This window comes from Tachypleus tridentatus, chromosome 8 (assembly GCF_004210375.1).
Source record: "Tachypleus tridentatus isolate NWPU-2018 chromosome 8, ASM421037v1, whole genome shotgun sequence".
In the NCBI taxonomy this organism is placed as follows: domain Eukaryota; kingdom Metazoa; phylum Arthropoda; class Merostomata; order Xiphosura; family Limulidae; genus Tachypleus; species Tachypleus tridentatus.
Window position 1 is genome coordinate 147629966 of NC_134832.1, and position 14877 is coordinate 147644842.

The 14877-nt window shown below is 33.6% G+C and overlaps 1 protein-coding gene across 4 annotated transcripts in view; it reads right to left on the reverse strand.

Moving 5' to 3' along the window:
• Positions 1 to 14877, reverse strand: part of LOC143223714 (insulin-degrading enzyme-like) — a 105224-nt gene that overhangs the window by 44817 nt on the left and 45530 nt on the right. For all 4 annotated transcript variants that reach the window (XM_076452035.1, XM_076452034.1, XM_076452036.1 and 1 more), the window contains 4 exons: positions 12253 to 12434; positions 10214 to 10290; positions 2592 to 2618; positions 1314 to 1417 (listed from right to left, as the gene is read on the reverse strand). In XM_076452035.1, the coding sequence (XP_076308150.1) occupies positions 1314 to 1417; positions 2592 to 2618; positions 10214 to 10290; positions 12253 to 12434 (390 nt within the window). The remainder of the gene's footprint in view (positions 1 to 1313; positions 1418 to 2591; positions 2619 to 10213; positions 10291 to 12252; positions 12435 to 14877) is intronic.

Below are 14877 nucleotides of genomic sequence, written 5' to 3' on the forward strand. Positions count from 1 at the left end.
GTGGGAGCTATACTTTTTTCTGGTGGATTGCCAAAAACAAAGATACTGAATTAATTTTAATTATAAATAAATACTAAGGCAATAAATATTATGTTTAATTAAATAAATTACAGGATTGCTTCATATTTTAAAATGAAAATAAGATAACCTAACAAAATTGTGTATTTAATTTCTGATCAGTATACACATGTAACCCAAACATAACATTGCTAATGGGCTAATTATAATACATACAAATTGATAAGAAAAAAACACATTAAATAGAAGAAGTACTTCACAGATACCTTTCAGTTTATTGGTAATTGTTTTTTGAAATAGATAAATCACATGTGGAGGTATTTTTACAGGTTGAGGAGGAGGTCTCAAACATTTTTATTCACATAAAGAGAGTCTCAAGCTAAAACCACTGCTTTGGACAACACTGATTGCAACAATTTCCAACAATAGTGTGGATTAGGGATGATTTTATTGTTGAAAAGGCAAACGGAAATTGGGGGGCTGCAATATTTTAAGCATAGTATGTCAATCTTGTAGTAAAACAAACCAACACACAAACATACAGCCAATTTTCCAAGGCTTATTACTGGATAACTTTGTAACTTTGGCTAGAACCTGTGAACCTCTAAGTGGTTGTTAATCCAGGGCAAAGTCATTTAGTTTCATCATTCATGTTAAATAAGCAAGGTTACAGGGTTTTTCTATTTCATACTAATATGCTAGGTCACATGGTTTTCTAATTTGTGTTGATTAAACTTGGTCACTTGGTTTCATAAAATATGAAGAGGGTGTGTTCATTTGGTTTATTAACAATTATTCTAATTCCTTGCATAACTTGTACTTTAGTACTCTATTACTTTGTACAAAAACTTTGACTACTGAAAAAAAATCTCTCATAATAATATTCAGTTTTTGTCCGTCATAAAAATTCACGAGCTCTTTATTTCAACAGACATAAGCAAAATATGGATGTAAACATACTTCAGTAGACATTTTGCACAACAGCATATTAAAAACTTAAAGTTTTAACAAACTCTAGCATTATGTCATAGTTCATTTATTGATAGTATTAACCACAGTAAAGTATGTGTTAGTGTAAACTTATCTCTTTATTAAATACAGACTGTATTTAATAAAAACGTTTAACTAATGTTAGGCTTAAAACAAGTGGATTCACAGACTTCTACATTTGTGCTTAGAATTATTTTTTTATTATTCAAGAAATTCTGTATTTAAAAGAAGTACAGTTGGAATAAAGATATTAACTACAAATGTTTTGTGGGTCTGTGCTATTTACAAAATAATACAAAGATTACCTGTCAAGAGCTCCTTGCAAGAACTCAGGAGCCACATCGAAATAGAAGTTGGTATGTTGCGTGCAAGTGAATGCATTTGAACTACCACCATGTTGGTTTAAAAACTACAAAACAAAATATATTTTAAAGAAACATTTACACACAAAAGTTTTATATTTTAATATTTAAGAAAAAAAATCATGTTGGCTTTTTTATTAAATAATAATCTTAAGATTCATTTTCTCTATAAAGTATGAAACTTCAACTACACATTCCTATCATGGACCATAATAAAGAATTGAAAAATTGGTAGACACTTATATTTCATGTTTTCAACAAAAATGTTGGGTTGACTTTATAGTAACTCACATTTCTACATTTATAAATAATTATTGTTTTCCTCAGAACATTCTCCAGTTATCTCTATTCTTAATATACAGCCCAATGTTAGCAACTTTCATACCTTAACATAAAAAATATTCATGGTTAATTTTGTGTATTTTGAATTAATAAAGATGCTGAAAAAGAAAATATATGGGATACTAAGCATATTATACCAACAGACTTAAGGCAAGTTTCTTAAGTTTTTATCTTTTAAAGTTTGTAAAATAAATATCATCTGGTTGTTATGGAATAGAAGTAACAGTAGAAAACTATAACGTAAGGTCTGTATACGTCATGGCTTATATGTCTGAACCAACACAAGGTTTGTATATGCAATAAGAAGTATGAAAACAGCAGGTGATGTTACTAATAGCCATCTGAACTTAAATACATCAAATATCTTCAACAACCGTAATGTTATACTGTTTAAAAAAAATTTAGGATTTCTTATTTTATTCAGTTAAAAAATTATTACTTTTAACACTTCACTAAACATGTATTAAGTAAACACCTACATTAACTTCAATTGAAATTATTTTACATTAAAACTCAGGAAACATTCAAGTGTTTACTTAAAGCTATTTTAGTGATAGAACAAATTATTTTACTTTCAAATTTAAATCCTTGCCTTAATTACTACATGCAAATATTATTTACAAATAACAAATCAATATAAATTAGCTTTAGTTTGCACATGTACAGCTATAATTAAGGAGTACCCGATCTTGAGTTAAAATTTTATAAAATTAAACATCATAAGTAGTAATATCATAGTATTTTACAGATGAATATATTTCACAATTTTGAATTCACATATAAGACTTAACAAAATATAAAAATCAATGATTACATACACTTCAGATATGCAGTATTACTTTAATAATGCTTGATCAGTAAAAAGATAAAAGTACTCACTGCATTATACTCATTTTCTGATGGATACTGAAAAAACAAAAAACATATGCATGAAAATATGATCTTCTACTTTCTTACATATTAAGGGTAATAAATAAAATTCACATAATTGCTCTAATATATTTCAGTCAGATTAAAAACTTAGTGGAGGTGTTCAGATCACCTTGTTTAGCTCAAAAAAGCACAGTTAGTTTTGCTGACCATAGGTGACACAACAGTAGTACTGCAAAAGGATAAATGGCAGCAAACATTTGAGACAAGCTGGTAGACCATCAATTGAATATCCATACAATGCCCAGATTCTGGAAAATGTGGAAGAACACCCTTCAGTTTTCACTGAAACCATTCATAACTAAGGTTTGTAATGAAAGGATTGCAAATGCAGGAGGTATGTGAACATATGGAAATCTACAGGACGACAAGTGAATGACATAAGAAAGAAACTACTACCTCAATCATTTTTATGCAATCACTGTGTAGTATACCTGTTTGTGTCAACACAGATAAAAACTGTTTTGAACTTTATGATACATACAGACAGTACAAACTGTGGACAACAGTTGTTCTACTTGGCATAAACACCTCCATATTCACAGAATGATATCTTACTAAGTTTGGAAACACTAAATGTTCTTTTATACTGGATAATAAATCTCACAAGTATTCATCTGGCAATGGTTAAAAGAGCCACAAAAAAACTGTTTATGTGGAAATCAAGTTCTAATTTATTTTTATTTGAAGGAGTGTAAGCTTTAAGCACTACTAAGGATGCATACACTACAGCAAGTGTTTGATCTACCTAAAAAGTCATACAAGAATACTATTTTCAAGTGAATCTTTTAACACAATACTTCAACAAACACAGTCAACATACTTAGTTCATAAACTAATTATATGTTGTTAATAAATAGACAAATTACATTTCAAGCACATGTGGGTTGTACTAATCACTATTAACATGCACATTTCAAGCGTGTGTGTGTGTGTGTGCGCGCACATGCGTGTACGTGCATCAATAATAGTTTACATATACATATTTAGTTAGAACACATGTTGTGTTAATTGATTACATGTACACTTCAAACTCATGTAGGTTCCATCAATCAATGTTTACACAAATTTCAAATAAACCCAAGATGCATTTATTATAAGTAGTATTTAAAAACTACCTATGTTGTGTAATCAAATGTTTACTTCTCATCCATGTCAGAGATTTCAAACACTAACACTTGGATGTCTGATGTTCATAACTAGATGTTTAACTACTTCTAAAGATATATATCACAGAAACATTTAAAGCATAAACATCTGTAACATTTGCTTTCTTTGTTGTTTTGAAATTAAGCACAGAGTTACATGATGGGCTAGCTGTTCTGTAATCACCATGGATATCAAAACCCCTTTTTTAGTGTTATAACCTTCAAACTTACTGCTGTTTCTCTGGAGGATCATATTAAATGCAGAGATTGAGATGTGCTTTTAAAAATTAAGTTCAAATTAATTCAGTATTTCTGATTTTTACCTCAGTCATGTGACAGTCTAGAAACAACAAAAAACAAAACAACTAATGATGATTGGTTGGTTGATTTGGTGTTTTATGGCACAAAGCAGCTAGGCTATCTGTACCAAACATCTTGTAGAAAGATAAAATTACAGTAAATTTAGTAAAATTCATGAAAGGAAATTAAAGTTAACACGAAACAAAGTTTAAAAAAACAAAGCATAAACAACATAACACCTATGTGTGCATCTACTCTACAACGTTAAGAGAAACACTACAGTAATACAAGTTGTAAAGGACTTTCTGTAGCATAATTATCATAACTCGACAGGAAGACTAACAGGTAAGTGCAAAAACCACCATCAGTCACCTGAAGTTGGCCTTTCTAGTCCTGGTTCAGAGTTATTTGACATTACGGCCATTTTCTAATTTCAAATAGAACTAGATGTACTTTGATTCTTAAAAGGAAATCACATTAAAAAAAGGTCTAATGTATAAATTAAAAAACATAAATGGCATTAAAAAGATAATGGCCTTTAAAAACCTAAAAACATTTCCAAGGTGTACACAGTGTCACCATCACTAATAACACTAATATTATGGACAAACCTTGGGACAGAACATGTTTAAAATGGTGTCGTTGTTGAGAATCATAATGATGACAAGAAAGTAAAATGTTGCTTAATGTGATCTGAGTGTTACACAGACAACACATTGGTGCATCAGTTCCAGATAAAAGAAAACGATGAGTTAAAAAACTGTGACCAATGCATAGTCTAGTTAGAACAACTTCCTCTTTCCAATCCTTAAAGAAGCATGATGGCCAAAGTCCAATATTGGGTTTTATTTGGAAAAGCTTGTTTTTGCTTTGCTCACTCCAAGTCGACTGGCAGCTGGCACGGAGCTGATCCTTGAATACAGGACCATAGTCCATGTATGGAACAGGCACAACAGTGATAGTGCCAGAGCAGACAGATTTAGCTGCAGTGCCAGCAAGCTCATTCCCACAAATAACAATGTGGCCCAGTATCCAGAAAAACTGGATAGAAGTAGATGTTAAAGAGAAATGGGCCAGTTGGTTTTGAATATCAGCAAGAACAGGGTGTCAACTAATGTAAAGCAATTGCAGGGTCAGTAGAGAAATAAGCGAGTCAGTATAAATAGGGTCATTCCATGTCAATCATCCAGGGGGCTGTGGGTACCCCCACAGAATGCCTCGAAGAAATTCACATGTGCTCATCTACCCATATAATGAAAAATTGCCAAATATTAGATCAATATCTCTAATAGTTTGATTTACAGCCATGTAAACTTTAATTACTTTTTGTTATTTTTGGCAAATTCATTTTTGGGCAACCTTGGCTGCTTAAAGCTGCAAGAGTAATGGTGGTAGAAGGCTGACATTTGCTACACTGACTGAATTGATTCCACAGATTTCAAAAATGGTCTCAAACCAAGTTTATCTCTCTTAGGATTTGCATAGTGAGGCTGTAAAATCACCTGAAAACCCAAAATTGTAAAAAATATTGGTTTATTTAATAAGACTTAATATGATACAAAGCTGAATGTTTTTTTCAAATTTCCTATAACATCAGTTGATACATCAACAATTGTTGTAATTAAAAGTCTGTTAGATCTCCTGTAAAAATATTTAGCTGCATGCAACTTTTTGATTTAGCTAAAAATAGCCCTATTTCAGGCCACAGTTTAACCATGTCACCAGTTATTCAGCCTTTTCAGATTTTTACCGTATATTCTTACATATCTGAATATGATCTACAAAAACATCAAGATGGTGTTCAACCTACTTTTTGAGTTATAATTATAGACTTCTCCTATACAATTTGTTGGTAGAATAAAGCTATGATGTGACCTAATACCTGACACAGTTTTACATTTTTCAAAGTGCTCAAGTAGATCAAACTTTACACAATTCTGCAGGACTTATTCCTGATTGACAAGAAAGAACTGAATGCCCTGAATGTGGTCCTTTGCCCAATGGTACATATCAGAGACACTTAAAATTTAATTATTTACAGGCAGTTGAAGGCTTGCACGAGCCACCAGCCTCTTCACCGTACTCCCAACTCCATTGCATGGACTTTTCAAATGACTGGTGGCAAAAAATGCCATTCAACTGGTAATCTTCAAAATGGTAGCAAAGATTTGCAAGATTTTTAAAATTCTTGAATTGTGAAGCTGCACCATCACTGAAATAAATTATCTTTTCTGTGTTTGGATATTTCTGTTTCACATGGCTTAGTATTGTGGTTATGAAAGCATGAACAGCTACTGTGTCATGTTTCAGACAATCTGAGAGAACACACTGATATGTTGAGATCATGTTCAGAGTTGTAAGAATATATGGTAAGGGCTGATTAGAATATTTCAATGGGATTCATAAATCTTTTTAAAATTGCATGGATATATTTGCATACAGCAACACACCTGAAATGAAGTTGTTCTTTTCAAATACAAAATGCATGGTCAGAGGATGCTTTAAAAAACTAAACTCAAAAAGTAGGTTGAACACAATTTTGATTTTTTTTGTAGATCATATTCAGAGATGTAAGAATATATGGTAAAAATCTGAAAATGATGAATAACTAGTGACATGGTCAAACTGTGGCCTAAAGTAGGGCTATTTTTAGCTAAATCATAAAAAAGGTTGCATGCAACTAAGTTTGTTTTACAGGAGATCTAATAGACTTTTAATTACAACCATTGCTGATTTATTAACTGATATGTTATAGGAAATTTGAAAAAAACATTCAGCTTTGTATCATATTAAGTCTTAGAGCTATGGCTTATTAAATAAACCAATGTTTTTTTTTACAATTTTGGGTTTTCAGGTGATTTTACAGCCTCACTATAAAAATCCTAAGAGATAAACTTGGTTTGAGACCAGTTTTGAATTTTGTGAGATTAATTTGGTCAGTGTAGCAAATTTCAGCCTTCTACCACCATTACTCTTGCAGCTTTAAGCAGCCAAAGTTGCCCAAAAATGAAAATGCCAAAAATAAAAAAAAAAGTAATTAAATTTTACAGGGCTGTAAATCAGAAACTATTAGAGATATTGATCTAATATTTGGCATTTTTCATCATATGGGTAGATGACAACATGTGAATTTTTTCAAGGCATTCTGAGGGGATCACCTGGAAAATTTTCCAAAATCTAAATGATTTGACATGGAATGACCCAATAGTGCAGTTTGAGTACTGCTTAGCTTCTATGTGATCCAGGGCAAGAGAAATGGCATACAGTTCAGCAGTGAACACAGAAGCTGTAGAGAGAATTCTGCATGCAACCACTGGACCACAATAAACCATGGCAGAGCCCACACAGTCACCTGATTTTGAACCATCTGTATAAATAGGAATGGAAAGATGGTTTGAAAGATGTTCAGCAAATAACAGACAGTATTTCAAACCAGGAGTGTCTGCTTTTCTTGAATGACTTAAAGATAGGTCACATTTGGAAATGTAAGAAGCCATGGTGGGATGGGCTGACCAGTGGATACAACAATGTTATCCAAGGACAGACCCAATTTATCCAACTGCACCTGGATACGAAGGCCAAAAGAAGCAATGGCAGGTGGTCTGTTTTGAAAACATATGGCCCACTAAGAAAGGAAAACACAAGCCTTGGTAATGAATGAAGTTTTGAAGCATGTAGTAAAGACAGTTGCAAATGGTGGAGGTGCAAAGAAGGTTCATAAGGCTCTGTGTTTTAGCTCTGAACTGGGGAAGTGTGGAGATGAAGTCCCTGATGATGAATGGGGTCCAGCATCTTTAAGGCCAATGTTCTGGCAGAGCCATAGACCAGTAATTCATAGTCGAGTTTCAATCAAACAAGAGCATGATTTGTCTTTAGCATAGAACATCGATCCACTCCCAAAGTCGTGGAAGAGAGGACACAGAGGATGTTCAGTTTTCTTGTACGTTAGACCTGTAGCTGCTTGATGTGTGATGTAAAGGTCAGCTTGTGGTTAAAGATAAGCCCAAAGAACTTTGTCTCAGGTACCATAACTTCACCAATACGGAGCTCAGGATCAGGTGAGTACCCCGTTGACATCAAATGTAGCATACAAACGGTTATAGAGAGAAAAGAGAAGTTAAAGCCATTTGTTGTGGTCCACTTCAGTAAACGATTGAGGTCAGTCTGTAGCTGCTGCTCAATACACTCATGTTCAAAACCAACATGAGATGTGAAAGTCATTGATATAGAGCCCGTTTGCAACAATGAGAGGTCTCATATATGTGGAGGTCTCACAAAATGCCATACCTCCATGTTATATCATAAGCCTTCTCAATGTCAAAGAATATTGATACAAGATGTTGTTGTTTCAGAAAGGCTTCTCTGATTGACATTTCTAAATCAAATCAGGTGGTCCACAGAGCTGTCTTCAGAACCTACACTTGGTAGGTGAGAGGAAGTTGCTTGATTCGAGGAACCAAACAAGACAAGCATTAACCATTCTCTCTAACGTCTTACAGAGACTGCTCATCAAAGCAGTTGAGCAGCAGTTTGAAGGAATCTTGGGATCCTTCCCAGGCTCAGAGAAAGGTAGGACAATAGCCTGGCACCAGGCATCAGGAAAAACATTCTCATGCCAGATCCAGTTAAAACAATCAGAAGAATAGCAAGAGAATGAGGAGATAGATGGCACAGCACTTCATAGCATACACCATTAGGTCCAACTGATGTTCTGCCATTTCAATGAAGGGCCAGTTTGAGTTCCATCAGTGTAAAGGGAAGATTTTTGTCATAGAGACAATCAGCTCAAAAGGAAAGAGGTGATCGCTCTGCCCAAGTCTTGTTGGCTAAGAAGGTGGAGGAAGAAGCAGAAGTGCTAGATTCCTGGCAAAGGCTTTCACCAAGAGTATTGGCAATGCTCCGGGAATCAGCTACTTCCTGGCCATCAGAGAGCAAGATCGAGAGGAGGACAGAATTATATTGCCCACTGACCTTTCAAATCTTGTCCCATATGACTTTGGAAATGGTGGTAGAAGATATACTGATTGTAAACTTAATCCAAGATTCCTTCTGGCTTTGATGTCTTGCCCACTGAGCATGTGCACTAGCCTGCTGGAAAGTGACATGATGGGAGAATGTGGGATACCTACAAAAAGTATCCCAGGCCCGTTTTTAACCTTCCATGCCATGTGTGGCAGAAAGGTTTCCATCACAGATGAAGATTATCATAGAAAACGTGATGAGGTTTTAGAAATACATTCAAAGTAGCATGAGGTGTAACCTCAATAGGTATATCCCCAATGGCTTTTGAATGCAACACTGTGTTGAGTGGTGGATGTTTCCACCAATATGTCACCAGATCGTAGCTTCTTTACTGACTTTGGGGAACCAACAAGTCCCTCTCGTCCATTCTGAATGAAAAAGGGAGACATCTGCCCTAAAGGTTCATTTGAAAGAGAATGTAGTGCAAGAAAATGAGGTACAACAGGTGCTACAGATGTTGAAGATAGATGCTCAGAATCTTCAACATGTGGTCGTTTACCTATGAACTGTTTTTTGCACTATTTTATTTAAGGTTTTATTTATAGGATCCATAATAAAAGGAAATTTCAGTGTCCACTGACCTCACCCACCACTGAGTCCTATGAGGGGATGCACTACAATGTCAAACAAGGACATTGCAGCAACACCAGGGTTTTGTGAGCACTATACCCAACACCAGCATCAGATATAGTGTCTGCAACACCTATTGAGAACATCCAACACTGGTACTTGGTTGACCCTAGCCAAGGGGAACCAGCCGATTGACCTAAGGGGGCCACCTCAAGGCTCCCCATCTACAGGAATTCAAGGCCAAAGTGGTGTGTCTGGGTTGAACCCCTCAACCACCAGGATCCTCTCCTCCCTTTCATGGGTTGCCACGCACAGCAAACATGCAAGTATATGTTTAGATCCCAGAGGAGGTAAACTGAAAAAACAGAACCTTCCTGGGAGGTACCCTCACCACATATAGAAATTCACACAGAGGAGAACTGATGATGAAAAATTTCATAAAGTAGTATTTAATTAATGTACCTTTTTCACAATGCTGATAATGTATATAGTCACTCACTGTGAAACATTAGCTTAAAAGACAAAACTTACCTTCTTTGTTCCAAGAAACAGCATATGCTCACAGAAATGAGCAAGCCCTGGTATATGCCATGGGTCACTCATGTGTCCTGAAGTAATAAATAAATAAATTAAAAAAAGAAATGATCTATCAAACATTATTTGTCAGGTTCATATACAACATATAAAATAAGGATTACAGGTTTTTCCCTTCAATCTAATACTTTTACATCAATTTTTGCAAAACATCAATGCTAAAATCATAAAACTTGAGCCATGCTTTTACTATTATACAAAATAGGAAGGTCACAAGATATTTACAATTTTATACTGGTTTAAACACAATTATTAGTAGATTTTAAGATATGTGACTTACTTCAATGTCTTTCATACATAATATCATTTTACTTACTTTTATGGATACTCTCTTTAATGATATGCAAATGTGGTTGATATACTGAGGTTGAGTATGTTATATCAAGATAGTTTGGGAGGTTTACCACCTTATTCCTGTCCATGTTATGTTTTAACTGAAGATGATACATCTTGACAATAGTCCTGCACTGAAATTTCTAAATTATTTTGTTGTAAGGATGTCATGTCAAAAGAACCCTATTACCTCTTCATTGCATTCAATGATCCATCTAGTGCACTAAGACAATTTTCCACTGTTTATTTTAACAGTACAATTGCAAATAAATCAAGAAGTATTTTGTTTTACAATATCATTAGCATGTTTTTGTAGGGAATAACATGAAAACTTCATTCCACTGCTGCTTAAGATAAGAGACAGTTCAACAGATCTGTGTACAAGACTTGTTTTGCTTTTCCAGATGGAGATCCTTCTCGTGTTCTGTACTGTTGCCTGAGTCACATGGATAGCTTATTTCATTACTCTTTGTGACCATAAGTTCTCTCTTCAAACAAAGCTTTGCGTATGGCAGAGCTAAGACTTTTTGAATGAGTATTTCTAAATGGTTCCACTGTCCTATGTTGACCTAGATTCCCTTGCTTCCCACTGTTATTAAATATGTTATTCCTGTCTTGGAAATGCTAAATCTCCAATCTGAATTCATCTTTATGATCTGAATTATGTATATTTTATGTCAGAAAAGGCCTTTTCCTGAGAAAAACCACCTGTGTGTTAAATCACACATGCAAGTGAATTTGACAATGCAAATCATACATGTGCTTAAAGCCATGCATTATGACATGAAAATAGCAAGACAACACCTGTGTTTTGAAATTTTATTGTCTTTACCTACCATCTTACCTATTTTTGTTCAAAACTAATTAAAACAAATAACAAATATATTGTTATGTTTACTTAACAAATATTCATAGATAAGTGATGTCTACTTCCTTGAGAGGTATAGTAAATTGTAATGTGATATGTAACTGAATATGGTCTTTCACACATCCTGAATAGCACACACAATTAGATTTATGTGCAAGTCTATATTCTCATTTGCAACCACAGGCATCACACAAAAAGGACTGTGATTGTCTCATGACTACAAGTTTATATATTAAAAGTAGTTTTAATCTATAAACTTGCAAGTCATTTAGTGTTTCATCCTATTTTATAAAGTGATTAATTTTTGCAAACATAACAATACCTACAAAACACTAAAAAATGTCAGAATATAGATTTATACCGGTTGTTCCATCACAATTTTTTTGTGATTGTCTCATGACTTACAAGTTCATATATTAAAAGTAGTTTTAATATCATGCAATCAACATCCATAAATGTAGAACTCTTAAGTGAAACACCCGAGTTCATATTAATTCGAACCTCCCCAAATTTAGGATTTATAAAACACTGACAGAAATAAATTGTCCAAACAAAATCAACACCATAAGGTATAAGATTCAGTAAGCATTATATTATCTTAGAAACACAGTAGTCAAAAAATGTTCAAGTTTTTAGCTCAAAGAACTAACCAGTACTTATGAACTTCACTTTATCTATGACAAATAGGTTTATCTAGCAGTTGAATATTCAGAATTCCCAAGATTTATTTTTTAACATGAGAAGAGTACAACTGAACATTTCATGAAAAGTTTACCAATGTGGACATCTAAAGCAGCTGCAGATTTTTCAGTTGTGGGATCACTGATTAATAAAATTTTCATTCCATTAGTTAATTCTAGTCCTCTATAAGATCTTCTGTCTTCTTCTGACTTGATGATGTTGTCCACAACATGGGATATGCTAACAGCATGAGGTTCAGGCATTATGATTTTTTTCCTACATCATAAAAATAAACAATATTTAACATTACCTGAAGAAATTAACATAGAAAACCATGTTCTTTTGCATTATAATTGCATCTGCACACATACATTCAAACTTGACTTATAACTTTGTGTGCTGAGATTAAAAAGAAAAGCATTAATCAGATAGAAGGTGACTTAACTGTACTCTTTAAATCAATACAGTTTTTTAAGCCACATGCACAGATTATCATACACAGCATAAAACTGGAATAACACATTTGCATCTCATCAATTTGATAACATTTTTTGAAAATGTTACATCTAAGCCTAATAAGGATATTGCAATGAATTTGGAGTACTGAGACTTTCAAAAGGCTTTTGAAAAAGTGCCACATAAAAGTTCTTAGAAAGGTTACATCTGTTGGGACAAAATACAAGTTAGCTGAGTTGCAAAATGTTGCTATAAAAAGGAAGAAATCAAAGTGGATGAATGTTATACAGGGTATACCTCAGATCTGTGCCAGATTTGCTAAGGTACACTAACTTACAGTAGGATGAAGAATTGTAGATTGTATACATAGCAATAATTAGTATGTGTTGAAGGGATTCATTAGATCTCTTTATAAGGGTTGATTGTACCTTATTTAAAATAGAATCTTTTCCAATAAATATATTTAAAAGGTTAAAGAGGGTTGATGAAAAAGCTACCAGGATGACCAATGTTTGAAAAGGTTTCTGTATGAAGATAAAATCTCAATATGCTTTCACTACAGAGGAAGAGGATTCTGGGGGATATATCCAAGGTATTTTAAAATGTTAGATGTTTTAAAACTGTAAATCCAGATTTTCAAAATACTTATCAGAAAGAAAACTATAAGACATAAGTTTAAGATATTGAAAATTTTCAGTTATGGAAATGTTACTTTTCTACCATAGTAGTCAGTTTATGGAATAGCTCATTAACATAAGGGAAAATTGAAAGTTAAGGAATGTAAGAGGAGATTAAGCAGTTTAGAGACAATGACTGAATCTACAATATGGTTTCTGTATGTACTACTGAGTAGGATGGTGGTAACAAACAGAACGACTTAAATGGGCCAAATGGTTCTTTAGCACCACTTAAGATAATTCATCGTTCAAATGATTCCTTACTTTCCCATATCATTATAACTTGAGAGCCAAATGCTTGATATAATTAAGTTCCTTTAACCATTTTGTGATGGGTCAAGATTCAAAGACCATATCACAATAATTGACTTGCATTCAAAATTTGTCTGAATTTCTGTTTAACAAATGTATGTCAATAAGTTTGATATCAAAATGTAGATTATTATTCAAACTTATTATATGAGCTAATTTCTCAAAAGTAAATATTAGAGAAATATACCTAAATATCAGCTTTCAAGGGTCATGTGGTATGTTGAATGCAGCACTGGTTAAAATTAGATGTTTGTAATGTCAAAACACTATGTCTGTAGTTTTGTATGAATTAGGAACTAAAATTAACAATACTGATAAGCTGGAATTATATAACAAGAAAACCATATTTTTTTTTTTTTACTTTGCTCAGAAATGACTTATGCACTAAATCAAACAATGTGGCCCTGTTCACTTCTTTCCATTTTTGAAAATGGTCCCTTATATACATTTACTTCAATATATGACATGTGAATAACCAATCAACTGCTTAAAATTTTCCTCTTGTGTTTTTCTAAACCATCTGTTAAAACTGTTAAAAGGCTACCACTTTCTTTCAAATCAAAACTTCATGGAGGTAGGTTGTGTCTTTAGTCTGTACCAATTTTTTTTTGTTTAACTAAATGCAACTTAGTTATTAAGCTTAGTCGGTTGGTTGTTTGGCATTTATTTGGTGCAAAGCTACTAGGCTATCTGTGCCAAAGAAACAGTCAAAAATAAAGTAAAATTGTTATAAAGTGGATGGTCTCACTATTGACTATGACACTGTCCAATGTCAGGGGTGAAACTGTGTTAAAAAAAAATGTCTAAAATGGTGCCATCACTCACAGTTGTAATGACAGTACAACAGTAAAATGTGGGCAAATGTGACTTGAATGGTGCCCAAACCACACAATGGTGCATCAGTTCCAGATATAAGAAAATGATGAGTAAAATAGTGTGACCAATCTATAGCATAGCCAGAACAACTTTGTCCTTCCAATCCTTACGGTACCAAGATGATCAAAGAGCAAGAGAAGACTTAATCAAGAAAAGCTTGCTATCACGTTGCTTACTCAAAGTCAACTGCCAACTGATACAGAGCCAAGCCTTGAATACAGGACCATAGTCTACGTCAGAGCACAAAGACTTAGGTGCAGTGTCAGTGAGCTCATTCCCTCAAATGCCAATGTGGCCTGATATCCAGAAAAACCAGATAGAAGTGTGGAAGATAAAGAGAAATGGACCAATTGCTTTTAAATATCAATGAGAACAGGAAAAAAAACTACTGTGAAGCA